Raw genomic sequence first — 16,445 nt, 5'->3', positions numbered from 1 at the left:
ACATGGAAGTAGATGGAAAGAGGAGCACACAGTTCTCAGAAATGCAATCAAATACAATACGAAATTCAGTTCCCCCCCAGCAAGCTTAGAGAAAACCGGTATGAGGTTTAAAACACAGGCCCAAGTGCTTTGAATGTGGTGGCAATGAAGTGAGAAATATGCTGAAAATGCTTTTAATTCCCTTTAGGAGGTTCAGGGTGAGTGAGAGATACTTGGGATGAGTTCAGGCTCACTTTAGCAATGATTCAGAGATGGTGATTAAGAGGCAAACGAATTTTTAGCAAGGAAAGAAATGACTGCTGATGGTTACACGTGGCTGGATTTTTAACCAAATCGCAAATCGCGGTACAATTCGCGAGTGCGTGAATTGTGATTACGGCAAAAGTATAAGGAGTAGCAAGTCGGTTCTAGACTGGTTGAAAAGCTGAGAATCTAAGCTTTCAGAGGAAAGTTAAACCAAGTTTGTAGCCCAAGCATTTCCAGAGATATGAACGAATCTGTAAAGGTTGTTTTTCGGATTTAAAGTAAACTCAAAATCACAGGTGACAGCTTTACAGCTGCAGAATTGACAAATGACAGTGGTGCAGCTTTACAAATGACAGGTGACAGTTAGGAGGCAGTTCTACTTAGGTTAAATAGATTGAATTATATTACTTTAAACTAAGATATTTGGTTTTGCCCCGTCCTAGCTGTACTCACAATATATTTGGAAGGACTGGGTCTCGTCACGGATCTGATCAATCAGGCTAGTGGCACTTCACAGCGATCTGGTCTCTGGGTCTGCGGTTCTGCACGGTCTGGTGTGGTCGGGTCTGGCATAGGTCTGGTCTGTCCGGATACAGCGGTCTCTGCACGGCTCCTGGATCTCTGCACTGGTCCTGGCAAAAGTTCTTGGCAAGGGATTCAAGCAGCTCGCCCGGCTGTGAGTAGCTTGCAATGATTTGAGGCCTGCTGCAGAGAACTCAGCTTGTGGTTTTAGGCCTCTGATTTAGGTTCTAAAGTATAAGTTCTAGATTCTGGAGTATGTAGCTGGAGTCAGTCTGGAACTGGTATCTTCTGGATGTTGTGTGGTCCGGCAAAGCGCTCCGCAGCAACTGGATTTGAATGTCTACCTGTCCCAGCAGTCTCTTTTTATGTGTTTTGAAAATGGGTGTGTGCCTGGGCCTAGCTAAGCCTGCCCCTCTCTACTTGTCATTGGCCCAATTCTCCCCTCTCCCATGATTGGGGGAAGGAAATGTGAGTCAGAGTGATGCTGTAGGTTTTATGGGTCAGAGGATCCTCCCCTGGTCAGTTTGCACATAAATCTATATTTGACCCAAATACATATTGCACAGATACACAGTTGTTTAAAATGACATGCACCCATCACATATCACATGAGGTATACTCTGTTCAAAATCTGCTCTTCCTGGGGGCATGCATTCAGAAATGGCAACATTTTGCGCTTTTTAGTAGCTTTCCCCATATCGGATTTTTCTCCAAATTTATGCAATTGTGTGCAAGGCATGTGGGCATTTAGATAAGGAAGTGTCAGATTTTTAACCTGCATACATTTAGAGTAACAACCTCTTTTCCGCTCGTAAACCCCCAGATCATACCACCGGGTCCTAAAACCTCTTAAAATGTGGGCAGAAAAATCACAAGAATTATGGTATCATTTAGATAATTTTGACAAGTCTGCACCATGAGTTATACATCTTTCTTAAAATCATATTCTGGCCAACAGGGGTGTGTCTTCCCAGGTCACATGGTTGAGAAACCAGTTTTCCCACTTTCTTTAAGCTCAGCCTGTCCTCAGAGGGGGCTGCCCCTCCCCGTTTCTGCCAAGAGGAAGCCACTTTTACGACGCCCCCAATATAACATTTGCCTGAGTCAAGGAAGGGCTTTGTTCAAAAGGAAGCCATTTACGACCACCCCAATAAACCATCTGCCTGGGCCCTTTGTTTAGTTTCTTGCAATCCCCTGGTAATTCAATCAGAGAGTGTGTGACCTCCTTTTGGCAGGAGCAACAGAATGCAGCCAGGCCTGGTAATGCATTTGTTGGGCAAGCCCCCACTCCTGTCGGGCAGAATTGGAATCTCTTTAAGCCAGTTTTCAGCTAAAATGTCACTTTTTGTTCCCCAGTTTAAGTCAATACAATTTTTACATATGCAGCTAGAATGCTGATTCTAAGTTCAAAACTATGACATTTTAACAGTTACAAACTATGTGACACTCAAAAGTAGGTCACTCAGTTAATTTAAACATTTCGATTTTGGTGGTTTTAATCCAGTTTCAGTTAGGCTGCTGACATGCATAGCTCAGCCAGTTTTGTTATGAACATTGTTTTGGGCTCTTCATCTTCCCAGATTTTGTATGCACACATACTTCATTCTGCCAGATGTCCGCTGGTGTTCAGTGAGATTTTTGGATGTGTTGCAATGTTTGAAAATAGGCATTTTGAGCTGGCATTCAGAGAAACCAAAGGTAATTTTAAAGCGTTTTTGAGCTAACAGGCGCTGCTGTTTTACCTTTGGCACCCATGGCACCCTGGCCCATCATGCTCGCACTGGTGGGTGGCAAGTTAGGCAGCCATTTTGGTGTACGCACAAACTGCGTGGTTCTCCTGGATTCTGGCGCACATGTGGGCTTTTTGGCCATCTTGGATTTTCTAAGCCCACAGCACCAAATGTTGCAGCATGATAGCTCAAACGTGGGACACCCAACAAGGCATGATGTTGTGGCATTCAGACAGAGCACTATACCTATATTGGTTCACTCCCTAGAGCTTCCCACGTATTGGGGGTTGCATCCTGGGTTGTGTTCCGTTCAGCATTATCGATAGTGTGAGTATCAATGTCAGTGTCAATATGATTGTCATTGTCGAGGGGAAGCCAATGTGGCTGCGGGGGCTGAAGCCACAGACATACCTGCGCATTAGTGTCCCTCCACGCAGGTCTGCGCCGGTCAGGATGGGCACAGGTGACAGCGCGCTATACAGGAGGGTTCTCCGTTGCGGGTCCAGGGCCGATTGGCGACGGTCAGACTCGTAGGCTCGGTTTACCATTGTATAGAACTTGATAATCTCGTCTGCTGTTCATCTGATGGTAGTGCGCTCATTTTGATGCCCCCTTCCTTAGGTGATCTGGGCCCTGGAGGCCTCTTCCAGCTTGTTGTCGCCTGACTTTACTGCGTGGGTATCTCTGACTCGGCATTGGTAACGACGATGGTGCCTGTGCCTCTCCTTGTGGGAAGTCTGCCGTGACAAGATTCTGCCGTTGCAGGAAACACAAGGCATCTTCCGGGTCTTCAAACGAGTGCCATTGGTGGTCGAGCTGTATACACCATACCGCCGAGAACTTGATGTAGTGTCTATATTCTTTCTATTTGAGTGCATCAAATATAGGATTGACCATTTTCCAGCGGCCGGACACTTCTGCAGAATAGTCATTAAACAGGTGTATTGGTACCTCCCCGATTTTCACAGGAGCCGAAGCGTTATCACTCTAGGGCACTCCCCTGCAGCTGCCCAGTGGATTCTCTCAATGATGTAATCCCAGGGATTTTCTATGTGGAGCACATCCTGCAGGAAAATGTACATGAAAGTGTCAAGGTCTGGGCCCTCTGCGATTTCCAGCAGGCCCACCTTCCTGAGGTTGTTGGGTCTCAATCTGTTTTCTTGATCCTCCAGCCTAGCACCAATACGTTGTACTTCCCGGATGACTCTGTCCAGGTCTGTCGTTGTGGTTTCATGGTGGTCCTCCAGCGAGCTAATGCGCTGCTCATTGTATGTCGTCCTTTCTGCCTATGCATTCCGTCTCGTCTGGACATCCTGTAGATCGTGTTTGATATCCTGGACCGTTATGTTGGTCTCCTGTGTCCGTTGGCCAATGATTTTCATTTCCGCCAGTATGGCCTGTAGCTGTGCCGGAATTTCCATTGTTGTCTTGTGCCTCGCAGAGCGGCAGGGCGTCAATGTTGACAGTTTCTGCCGGTGTTGTTGTGGACGAGTCTGGATGCGCCAGTAGCATAGCACTGAGATCTACTGTTCATGTAGCCTGTGTGGTCCCTTGTACATGTATCACAGTTCCAAGTGTGGGCGCAATATGGAGCGGCGGCCGAAGTAGGTAAGCGCTAGGCCGCTGTGTTGGGGGTGAGTTTGGAATTGGGCAGAGAAAAGCCAGTGGGTTGACAGTGGTGTTTGCGAGAAGGTGCCGGATGCCCACCCAGAAGCGCTTTAGAGGCGGTTATGGGCTGACCCGCTGCCACTCTGCTGTTTCGGCATAGTGCAATGCCCATTGTCCACGAGGTGACTGTTCCGTACCTTTTGGAAGGGTGTGGGCCACCATATGCTTAATAGCCAGCAGTTCTGTGTTTTTCTGGATTCCACCGGTGTGGTTGGGGATATCGGTGTCCCCCAATGGAGAAGAGCATCCTAACTGGCTATCACCAGGCCCATGGTTACTACCGGGCACTGGGCCCGCTCCTCCGCCACAAGCTACTGCAATGTGGTCACTCCATTGACCCGACCCCATAGTGTGTATTCCCAAGGGGGTCACCGAAAGTGGCATGGCCACTATTCATTCTTAGAGAGCGCCATACCTGGAGACAATCGCGTTGTTCCGGTGTGCAGACCCGCCTGGGTGGCGGTCCCCCAGTAGCGGCGTAATAATGCTCACTGTAATCCCCACTTCAGGGCTGGTGCATCGTTGGCACTCCAGTGCGTGTGAGTCTAGGGAGTGCCACCCCAGTACAAACGTTGTCCCATCGCAGGCGTGGTGGATGAAGAAAGAGTGAAAGTAGGTGCCCGATCTCGCAAGCCGCTCGCTCCCAGTGGCAGCCCCCGGAGTCAACGCAGAAGTGTCTGCGTTGTCCCTCACCTCCACTATGCGCCTGGACTCGGCAATGGTGCCAGGTCGAGGACTGCGGGTCATCTCTGTGCCTTCGGGTGGGTGTGCGCCCCCGCCGGCATGAGAGTAAGCAACCTCCACGGGGGTCTCGCCAGTATTCCGTGTTCGGGTTTGTGCCTACAGGTGGCTTGCAACTGCGGACAGTACGCGCTCAGGGGGCTCTCAGTCCTGGGCGTCCCTCATTGCGCAGTCGTTCATAGCGCCGGAGCCAGGGGTCCTAGCGGCTGGTTTTTGAGTTGGAAATTCCAGGGCCTTTCACTGTCCTGCTGGGCCAATTCATATTGTTCTCAGAGACCTGCGAAGGGAGAGAGTTGCCAACATTCCTCCAGCACTATCGGAGCTTGAGCAGCCCGCGGCCATCTTGCTCGGGCTCTCGGCCACCCCCGTCTTTCTTCGTATCGTATTTCTAGTTTTGATGTCTTCCAGTAAGTCAGTAAATTTATTTTGATTTTAGTATATATAAAGTTCGGTGGGGAGTCATAATGTCGAAAAAAAAATGTCGACAGACAAAAATGTCGACAAAATAATGTCGAAAAAAAAAATGTCGACTTTCGTTTTTTTAATTATATATTTATTTTAGGGGTTCGGGAGTAAAAAAAAAGGGAAAAATAAAAAAAAATCAAAAAAAGGGGGGTTGGGGGGGGAACCCCCCATTTCGAAAAAAAAATGCATTGAAAAAAAAGTCGACATTTTTTTTTTCAACATTTTTTTTTCGACTTTTTGACTGTCGACATTTTTGTTGTCGACATTATGACTATAAACCGTAAAGTTCTTATAACCTGGCACAATTAACTGCATCTGGGCACAGGTGGTACTACAAAAGTGTGTCTTCGAGTAATAACGGTGCTATCCAGGGATCTATGTGATCACTGTGAAAAAATGTCAAAGCTGAAAATACCAATTTGATTTTTTCTTCTTTTTTTTGCCACATATATATGCAGGGGAGACACTGTGCAGTCCCGACATCTTACCGTCCCCAACACCCCTACGTCTTTTGTATTTATTTAACCCGCCCCCCATATATATATGTGGTAAAAATGGGGTCTTGAAATTGCGGTATTTTCGGCTTCGACATTCTGGGCATTCTCTATTTTGGTATGATCCCCTATCCAGCTGTGCGTCTATCTGTTCAGCTTATAGACCTGCCTTTGCCTCTCAAATGTTCACATTGCTCATTCATCTGTGTCATCTCTAGTCAATCAATGTATTCTTTTCTCTCAACTGTTCCCCTATTGGCTGTAGCTCACAAAGGGTGTGTCGTCCTCCAGAGTGCTGCACTTCATCTGACATCTTGCAGGAGTTTCCCTGGGCAAGAGTCCCACATTAGCCTGGCCCGCCTAATCTGGGCTTACATGCAGAACTGCATCTAGCACCTACAGTGCTGCTGCTGGGCCGGGCAGGCATCGTTTTTCTCCTCATAGCTTCTTGCCTTTGTCTAGCTTGCAGTAGTATAGTGGAGGCTGTTGGCATTATGTGCCTTCATGTAAAGACTGATTGCCTTTGTGCTGCCTCAGTCCTCTTGGCTGTAGAGCTCTAATACCGCAGTACCAGTCTCTTTATCTATCTCTGCCAGCCTCACTTGGGAGGTAGGGGAGCATGTTTGGGGCTAAACTGCCCAGATAAGGTTACAGAATGGAGTCATCCCTTTGATGATACAGGAAAGTTTTGCAAAAGGTTATCACAATCTAACTTCAATGAGAATACAAATCAAGTGGCTCTTCAGATTTGTTTTAAACTGGATCCTCCATTCTTTTTCTGCAAGAGAATTCCACCTGTGGGGAAGAGCGGTCTCTCAAGCCTCGGCATGTTGTAGTAATTAGCAGCCTTTGATGTACCAGTAAACTCCTTGGATAAGCTTCTGGGCCAGCTTCACATCCACCGGAGCCTTCCCCTAACTTATTCCCAACTTCTAAAACTATTGAGAACTTTGTGAACATTTGCGCACAAGTCCCCAACCATCTTAGGGTTGTGCTTTATATGTTAGGGTTGTGATTCCTGTGGACTGTTCGTGCAATTGTAATTACTTACCTTCCCTTTCAGTTATTGGGGGGTTAACTGTTTACTCTGCATTGACTAATAGTGACTGTATATATGTTTCATATTAGTAGTAGTACGTGATATTATTACCTGTTCTGATGTTCTGAATCATTTTTATAGTGTGTTCTTTGGCCAATAATAAATATATTATTTGTACACTTACTGTCTAACTGTAATCCTTGATTGCTTCATTGTGTGGACTCATTGTGCACCCCTGACCCCATTCGCCTCGCCTGAGATTAAGCCCTGGCCACTCTCCACGCTTACCTTGATTAGTTTGGCTGCACTCTCAGAGCTTCCCCTCTTCACTATAACTATGGTGGCCTCCTAAACATCTGTCCACCAGGCCAGAGTTTAGGAATCCATCTTAACAGCCGCTGCCCTGCCCATGTCTGCACATACGTGGCCAGGAAGCTAGATCAGCAAGGTAAGTGCTCACCTCCGGCATGGAGTGAGCGTGAGTCCACAAATTCGCATCCCAGCAGGGCTCACCCCTAATGCTTCTGAGAATGAGGCATTAAGTGCCATTTTACAGGGTACTAATAGCTTCATTGATTTCATCACTTAGAAGTGATCTGGCTTGATGTGTTCTGTAAAGTGTGATATTATTATCATTGCATATATTGGTCTGGGTCCGGGTTTCCGTCACTCTTGGCATGCTATTGATCATGTGTGCTTTTGTTTTTCGGCAGTGTGTTGGACAGCCCCAGCAGGCTGGATGAGGAACACCGGTTAATAGCAAGATACGCGGCCCGGCTGGCGGCAGAAGCTGGAACCTCTGTAAGGACCTTGTGATAAATATTCACATTACCTTGTTTGTTTCCTTTTCTAAGAACCTTTCTTTGGTTTTCAGTGGTAATTCATTGCATGATCATAAAAAAAAAAATCATTGGGCCTCATTACAACGTGTACAGCCACGGAATGAAAGGTGCCGATAAGGGACCGGCACCGTTCATTCCGGGCCGCCACATTACGAGGTCTGCAGCGGGTCCCGCTGAGGACGTCTGGTCAGACCAGAATCCTTAGCGGGACCTGCTAGCAGACCAGGATGCTAACAACGGGGCCTTCGTTAATGGGCCCGTTGTTAGCATCCTCCCCATTCCCATGGAGCCCTGTGGGGGCTCTAATGGGAATGGGGATGTACCGGGTCCGGGTCCCGATAATGGGAATTACCGGGCCCACAAATGTCAGAATGGCCCGGTAATTTCCTATTTCCGGAACCCGGACCCAGTACCCGTTTTGGGAGTAAACGCGGCATGGCTACTTCCAAACTCGTGAAGAGGCCCATTAAGTTTGGGATATTAAAACTAGCTCTTGGTAATAAAGTAGGCACATTTAATCAAAAAAGAATGGGGCTAATGGAGCAAAAGAACGTGATGGGTCTGTGTGTTGTGTCCTTTTTCCAAACACTTTAATATGTGGCCATTTTTACTGTGAGCTTTCAAATTTCAATGGAGGATATAGGGATATTTTTATGCAAAAACAACCGAAAAGGGGAGGTTAGGGGAAAGAAAATCTGGAGGGCTTCGGGTCACCTTAATTTTCAAAACAAACCAATAGTTAAACATGCTCAGTGAAAGAGACGCCTCCAAAACAGTGTTTACAGATGTGGAATGATGAAAGCTCCCCAGTGTCTGTAGTTATCAACATGTAAGAGCATCATGTGAAATACACATAAGTAATCATCCCTGAAAGTGGGCACATATGAATGTTATTATATATGCAGATTGTTTTCTAAAATGTGTTCTGAAAAAATAAGGAAAGAAAAAAAAAATACAGTCAAAATCCATAGTCCGCAATCACTATTACTCACTGGCTTTCATATTTCAATTATCGCAGCAAATTAATGGGTGTACTTTTGCATATTTTTTTATATACACTCTTGTGCGACAAACTGCATTTGGGGTAGTAGAATGCTTTTAAACCCCTGCCTTCCTCATGGTCATTCAGCTGCTTAGTGGACATGTGTCTGAATGACAGGAGTGACTGCTGAATTATTTCATTGGTGGCCGTAAATATTTCCCCATGGATGTATGTGAAGGAGCGACACTAGCAAGGTAGCCCGAACCAAGCTGGGCAGGTTTCCCCCCCTCCCCCTTAAAACAAATGCACACAGTATTTAGGTTAAAAAAAAGGGCTGGCATTTATACAATTTACAATTGCTTTTGTAGGGTAAAATCCTGAACATGCCAACTGACCAACAGTACACAGAAGCGGTTTCATGATGTCTTTGCACACAATATAGCCTAGTGTTCTGCCAGTGTAAGAAGACATTTTCATTCTGTCATTCATTGTGCCCACAATATGTTCCAGTATTCTGGCACTGTTACATGACAATGTCATGCTGCCTGCATTCAGACATAAGAACACAGTTTTTTGACTTTGCACATACTGCAAGTAATGCCACTCTAAAAGTATAAATCCATGCTGGCTTTGCCAACATATGCCAGTATGCCTATAGATGCCAGCATTACCACATAAGAGCGCTCACGTTGGCTTTGCCCATATTCCCAGTAATGCAACCATAAGAAAACCTGTCCGTGCTGATTGTGCAAACGTAGCCCAGCATCCCCATGAAAGATGACTCGTGTTGGCAGTGCATAGAATGACAGTAATATTGCCATGCCATAATATAAAAACATGTCAGTGCAGGATATGCCAGCATTGACTGGTTTTTCCATGTAAGAACACTCACATTGCCATTGCCCATAACACAGAACTATTCCCATGCCACTTTAAGAGAACCTGCCCATGCTGGCTGTGCCACCATAAGCCACATCCCCTCTTATTGGCTATGTCTATAATACCAGTGATATTGTCATGCTGCATTTAAAAAAAGCATTTCTATCTTGGCTGCTCCAACATAGTCCAGTACAATGACAATGATTTTGCCCATAGCACCAGTTATATGGTGCTACATTAAGGAAACGCACTCGCATTGGGTTTGCCCATAATGCTAGTGATAACGCCATGCCACTATATAAACAATATCCCTGCCGGCTTTGCCTTTATAGGCCAGAATTCCTATGTAAGAACAGTCACATTGTCTTTGCCCTTAATGCCAGTAACAGTGTGGTGTCACTCCATAAAATCATGTGCAACATTATACCAGTATGCCCACAAAACCACTCACATTGGCTTTACCCATAATGCCAGTAATATTGCCTTGTCAACGTATAAAAACATGACCATGTTGGCATTCTCACTATAGGCCAGTGTCTCCACGTAGGAACACTCGCATTGTTGTTGCCCATAATGCCAGTAATAGTACTATGCATCATTAAGAAAACCTGGCCATGATGGTGTGTACCAATAACCTCTCAGCCCCACAGTGATCCAGCACTGGCTCCTCTTTTCATAATAGCCTCACAGACCCTCTCTCTGATTATCACATCACACACCGCACAAACTCAATGCCACTCAAACATTCTTACACACGTGGTCATGTCACATATTTACATGGCTGATCCCATCTTTGCCAAATAGGGGTAGACAAATTCACGGGACACCGACTGGACCACCCCGCGTACACTTGACGAGCAAACACGTAGTCTGCTTTCTATATCCACTCTGCGCAGAGCCAGGTGGAGTGGGGTGTGTTGAAGATGAGCAAGTAAGGAGTTTGGGGCATGCGTGGGGTGTGGGAGGGGAGTGCCGTCAAGGGACATCAGGCAGGCTTGATCTCAGGGCGGGGCGTGGGAATTAGAGCCCTCTTTCAGTGTGCATGTGGCTGAAGAGCAATTGATGAGTGGGGGTGAAACGAGGACAGCAGGGGGTGGGGAGGTCAGGGAATCCAGGGTAAGGGTTTCAACGGGTGGGAACTCAAGAAAGAGGGATTCGGTAGGTGGGAATTCGAGGGTTGGTGATTCGACCAGATGGGATTCAGTCAAATCCCATAGAACCCTTTACACACCATGCCAACAAAGGCGCATGTACACGCTCACATTTCTTAACACTTACATTGGGGGCAGCGACAGTGACATCTTCTCCAAAGGACTGCGTTGCATGCAGGTCCGCCATCAGGAACCTCCTTTTCCCCCCTCACCCTTCTCCCTCTCTCCCTGTTCAGAATCAGGCTGGAGGCAAGGTCAGTGGTCTGAGGCAGGCAGGCAGGGAGGGGCGAAGAGGCATTTCGATTTCCATCGCCAGAAGACCTCTGACTGTTTTTCTTCACAAGGACCTGTTCGAAATGGTGTGTCGACCCAGATTTTGTATACACTAAAGATGATTGGTTATTGAGGTTTGTGGTGCCAGGTGAGCCTTTTCAATGATTGGTTATTGAGGTTTGTGGTGCCAGGTGAGCGTTTTCAATTCGAGTCTGCTGTTTGGGCTAATTTTGCCCTTTGAGTTTTCATAGTTGACAGTGGTTATGGAAAGATTGTGAAGAAAAAGGATTCATGACTTCTATGTTGACACCACTGCTTGATAAACACTTGGTCTTCCAAGAAGCTAAGAGGATATAGAAGTTATTTGTTTCTGCTTCATGGTTTTGGATTTTCGCTGATTTTAGAGGCATTTTCTCTTAGTACCCAATAGGGGAGTGGCTTCAGCCTCCCAGCCAATGAGGAGGGTCCGAACGGTGGCTTTACCACATGGTAAAGCCCCTACTGCCAGAGTCCTTGGAGCTGGAGGCTGCCATCTTCCTCAGCCGGATAATCAGGTAAGTGTTCCCCTGTGCCCCACGTCCCCATTCCCATTTCCACATATTTAGCCCCCCTCCAACCCCAGCTCCACTTACCTTTCTCTGCTGTCCCGCACCAGTGTCGGGTACAGTAGTGTGTCTGGCGCGTCCCCGACATGCGACTAGAGGCCATGGAAAGGGAGAAGCCCCGATCCATGGCGGCCATTTTATTTTGTAGTTTTTTTTAAAGTTGAGAACAGCGAACACGTTGTTTCTCAACTTTAAAAAACACACTATCAGTACCCCGGTACAACATGCCGGGGTACTAATAGCAATATGACCCTCCCTGGGGGGAAGGAGCGGGGACATTACCGAGGTAGGTAATGCCCCAGGCTATCATTAAAGCTCTCACTTCGATAAGTCTTCTAACTGACTCTGGGCATTAACTGGCCCAGTAAGGCCTCCTCCCTTAACTGTGCTGCTAGTGACACCATTTTTCAAGGACCTAGTTAATGTTTTCCCTATAAACTATGTATGATGTCACCATGGAATCGGAACCTGGTTGCTCAATGCTCCTTTTGAGCCGGCTGATTCTTGTCTTGTGTTGTAGTCGTCATTTATATACCGCCCTTTCCCCATGTGTATGGCCTCAACGCGGCTTGAAATACTACTCCTACCTCTGCTAGGTAAGTGGGAAATTACACGCACTTTCAGAGAATTCACTTTGTTCAGGCATTTTCATTCAGTTCACATCCCAGATCAGTCTTTTTTTCCAAATTCATTTTTGGGGGAATTTCATCTAAATCAAAAGAGGACTCCTCTGTCTTCCGTTCTTTCTCTTTACTCTTAGAAAGCAGAACTACAGGAGAGGTTTCATTGTTTATTCTAGATCTCTCCAAGACTAGGGATTTAAACAGGACAGTCCGTTGCTTGGGGGAAACATTAGCATTGGGAGAGGGTGTGCACTTACTGAGACTACGATTCTAGGTGGACCCACAATTGCGGTAGTTAGTGAATATAATTCTGGAAGGAACAAGGGCACACGTGTCTTTCATTAGACCTGTTTTGGATATTGGTCAGGCGGTGGTGACCTGACTTTCACTTCTCCACTTCAAAAAATATTGCGTGGATGCAGTAGTGAGCGCGAGTGTTCAAATGAATAGAAAGGGTGGCTGAAGTTATTCCTGCACCCCCGGGTGGCTGTCAAAATCATCTGAGACTGATTTGTACCTGGAGGTTATTTCTAAGGATGGAGAATATACAGAATGACAAATGCATCCATCAAAAAAAGTTAGCCAAGGCATGTGCAGGCTTTACTGCTTCGATGAGTTTAATCACAAAACACTTTCCTTCCACAAAAGAGGCAACCTGCTCTGCTCAGAAAATTATCAAACAAACGTAATAAACCTTGATAGGGCTGTTATTTTTTTAATACCACACCTATATATCCATTCTTAATTTTGGAACCAGGACGCTGGGTTCAAATGTAATTTCCACATGAGACCAAAATTGAGCGATCCTGAGCAAGTTATTGTTTATGTATTTATTTATTTTATTCTCATGGAATATAACAGGCTTAGCCAGACACTTACTAGACCCGGGTTGGTGCAACTTCATAAGGGGATATCAATTTATCCTCTTTCAGGAAACATGGGCCACCAGCAGCGTGGAATGCCAGGGTTTTCAGGTATTCCAGTCTTTGGCACAAAAGGGAAGGCCTAGCGGGGTTCTGACAGTTTTCATAAATTCATCTTAACTGGTGAGTGAAGCCCAGAGCCACTGGTACGGTTGATCTGCAATGTTTGGCAGTTAGTATCCCCGACGGCCAGCAGATGCTATTATTTAGTATGTACAATAGGCCAAAGTCTGTTTACCGTAGATAAAGTGATCGAGTTGGTAAATACTTCGGAGCCCCTAAACGAGGCTGGCACTCATGTAGTGTTGGCGGGTGATCTCAACATGCAAATAGACCCCATAATAGATCTGGACGTTCTCTAGGATGACCAGGACTTAGCGTGGAGAACATTCCTCCCATAAACACACAGAGGGCTACAAAGACACATCAACTGGCCATAGAGGTAGCCCGTTCGTTCTATGCAATAGAACTAAGAGCATGCAATGGCCGGCTGCCCAAATATCAACCTGCGAGGAAAACCTTTTTTGGTATGAACAGCTCTACGCTTATTGATTATGTACTAGTCTTGGATAAACACTTGAAATGGATCATTGATTATGTACTAGTCTTGGATAAACACTTGAAATGGATCGTAGATTTTTAAATCATAGAAAGGCATGATATCGATCATAAGCCCCTGGCCATCACTGTTGCCTTTGTTGGGGGAATATGCTCAACCAATCCGTTACTAAGACACACCCAAACTATATTGGTGGTAGGACATGGTCGCAGAGTAGTAAAATGGTCAAATATTGTGGACCACGAAAAGAAAAACAAGCTTTTTAATGCTATCCTCCCACACATCGAACTCATTCTTGGGCAAGGAGTTACTGACAACTAAATAATCAAGGATTTAAAAACCTTAACAGAAGATATTTTTCACTTCATCCAAACAGTTAAAAGGAGCACCTTGCGCCGCCCCCCGTGGTATAATCTCGAATGTGTAGAGGCCAAGAAAGCCATCTTAGCCTGCCTGGCAACAGGGATGGCATTAAACAGGGCAGAGCAACAGGGATATAGATCACTACGTAAAGGGCTAATTAAAAGCAAGAAGACAGAGTTTCTCAAACGCGAGTGGAAGCGACTAGCGAGTGTTTATGATGAAAGGGATAGTGTGACATTCTGGAAACGTGTCTCTGGTGCTGAAATAGACACGGTAAGGGAAGTAGAGTGTGTGCAACATTATCCCAGATGAGTGGGTCGAGCACGAGGGGTGTATGGACGAATCGTACTCGATGGAACTAGATCACAAAACACCATCGGGTTGCGGCATGCCAAACCTGGGGATTGACAATGTAGCTGTGGCTATAAGGTCTCAAAAAGGGGGTAAGGCGCCGGAACAGGATAGAATCCCAGTTGACATGGTCAGGATTGAAATGACAATATTGGTGCCCCTTTTATGGAAGTTATTTATGGCCTGCATGAACACAGGCTGAATCCCAGAATCAAGGCGTAGGGCCATAATAATACAAATATTTAAAAAGGGCGAGAGAAATCTCCCGGGTAATTATGGCCCACTCTCTCTGCTTGATAGCCCCGGAAAGATCTTTGCAAAAGTGCTCCTGAAGTAAATCCAAGACTGGGCAGAAGAACAGACTATTATCCATACCCGTCAGGTAGGGTTTCAGAGAGGCAGAGGAACTATTGAGCAATGCTTCTGCCTTTTTGCCCTGATCCAGAAATATACCATCCTGAAAAAGAAATGTTATGCCATATTCGTAGATCTCAAAACGGCCTTCGATGGAGTCCCCACAGACATCCTGTGGCAAATCTTATCATTATTATTGTCATTGACCCAACTGCTATATGTCGATAACACGGCAGTGGCTCGCTATGGGCTAGCAGGGGAATTACCATCTGAAATGCAGGTCACAAAGCGCGTGAGGCAAGGGCGTGTCCTTGTGCCCTGGTTATTCTGCATTTACATTGAGGAAGTGATTGGTGCATTGCTAGAGGAGTGTCAGGATCCCCCAAAACTGGGGCTGCGGAGGTACCCAGCATTCTTTTATGCTGATGACGTGGTGTCCTTTGCCACATCCCCTCAAGGGCTAAAAGCAACCACGGGTTCCATTATAAAGATGTAAAGGGAACTCAAATTACCTCTAAATACTGATAAAACCAAGGTACTAGTATTTAAACAAAGAAATGCAAAACAGGGACAATGTATCATTAACCTTGATGGCCACGACGTATAGCAGGTCAAGTACTAAGTTTACCTGGGCGTCAGGTTCCATGTAAATGGGACATGGAACTCCCAGTTGGTGAAGGCATGTGCGACTCTTGAAAAACGCAGCAGTAGTGTGCAGAGTTTCTTTATTCGCCATGATAGAGGCACTGTCTCACCAGTCATAGATTGTTTTTTAATAAAAAAAAACAAGCACTAACCTCAGCCTCGTATGGGTCAGTTATTTGGTGAAATTCGAAGCTGAATGAGCTAGAAAAAGGGCAAAACAAGTTTCTGAAGGGCATGCTTATGCAGTCTAAGGGTACCCCTAATGCTTTAATCAATATGAAACTGGATGTATGTCCCATAAGTATTGAACTCATCTTGAAACCAGTTTTTTATTGGCTGCGGTTATGGTCCACACCGGAACTTGGGGCATGCTGCAAGGAACTGGCGTACTTGTTGGGATCAGAAGGGGGCATGGGGTAATCTCCCGTTGATCAGAAACTTAAACAAAGTGCTTCTCGATCTAGATGAGACTCCCCTTTAGGAAAACCCTAGACAAGGCTGCCATCCGAAGAGTCAAGAAGGCTGTGCGAATACGTTGTAGGGAAAAAATGACGGTTAACTGACAAACATTGAAATGGGGTGAAGCTTACCTTGGAACTAAGCTGTAGTTTGGCTGTGAAATGCATATAGATCTCATTGTTCCACCGTATGCCCGCAGCTTGTGCATGGATCTTAGGCTAGGATCCTTGACACTGGCCTCTTTTACAAATGAAATGGGGAATTGGGAATACTGATAACTTGCCCATTTTATGGCCTGTCGCCTGAAACATTGAACCATTTTTTCTTTTTCTGCCCAAATTTGAGATCTCGGAGGGCGGCATATTTGAAACCCACTATGAGAATGGAGGGTGTGCAAACAACAATCCTAGCGCGGACTGTTTTATAATGAACGTTAAATCAAGACACAGTTTATAAGATGGCTAAGTTTATCCGCTGAGCTTGGCTGTTAAGGCAACAATCCGCCAAAGGTAAAAACCGATTAATTGTAGA

General features: G+C 45.8%; 1 protein-coding gene across 7 annotated transcripts in view; it reads left to right on the top strand.

Annotated features, from left to right (window-relative positions):
- Nucleotides 1–16,445, top strand: part of DTNB (dystrobrevin beta) — a 1,559,893-nt gene that overhangs the window by 1,198,013 nt on the left and 345,435 nt on the right. For all 7 annotated transcript variants that reach the window (XM_069605562.1, XM_069605560.1, XM_069605561.1 and 4 more), the window contains one exon: nucleotides 7,619–7,706. In XM_069605562.1, coding sequence (XP_069461663.1) covers nucleotides 7,619–7,706 — 88 coding nt within the window. The remainder of the gene's footprint in view (nucleotides 1–7,618; nucleotides 7,707–16,445) is intronic.

The sequence above is a fragment of the Ambystoma mexicanum genome, chromosome 4p (assembly GCF_040938575.1).
Source record: "Ambystoma mexicanum isolate Mex_15411 chromosome 4p, UKY_AmexF1_1, whole genome shotgun sequence".
Lineage (NCBI taxonomy): Eukaryota > Metazoa > Chordata > Amphibia > Caudata > Ambystomatidae > Ambystoma > Ambystoma mexicanum.
Note: the sequence above shows the minus strand (reverse complement) of the source record. Positions and strands in the feature narration are given on the sequence as shown.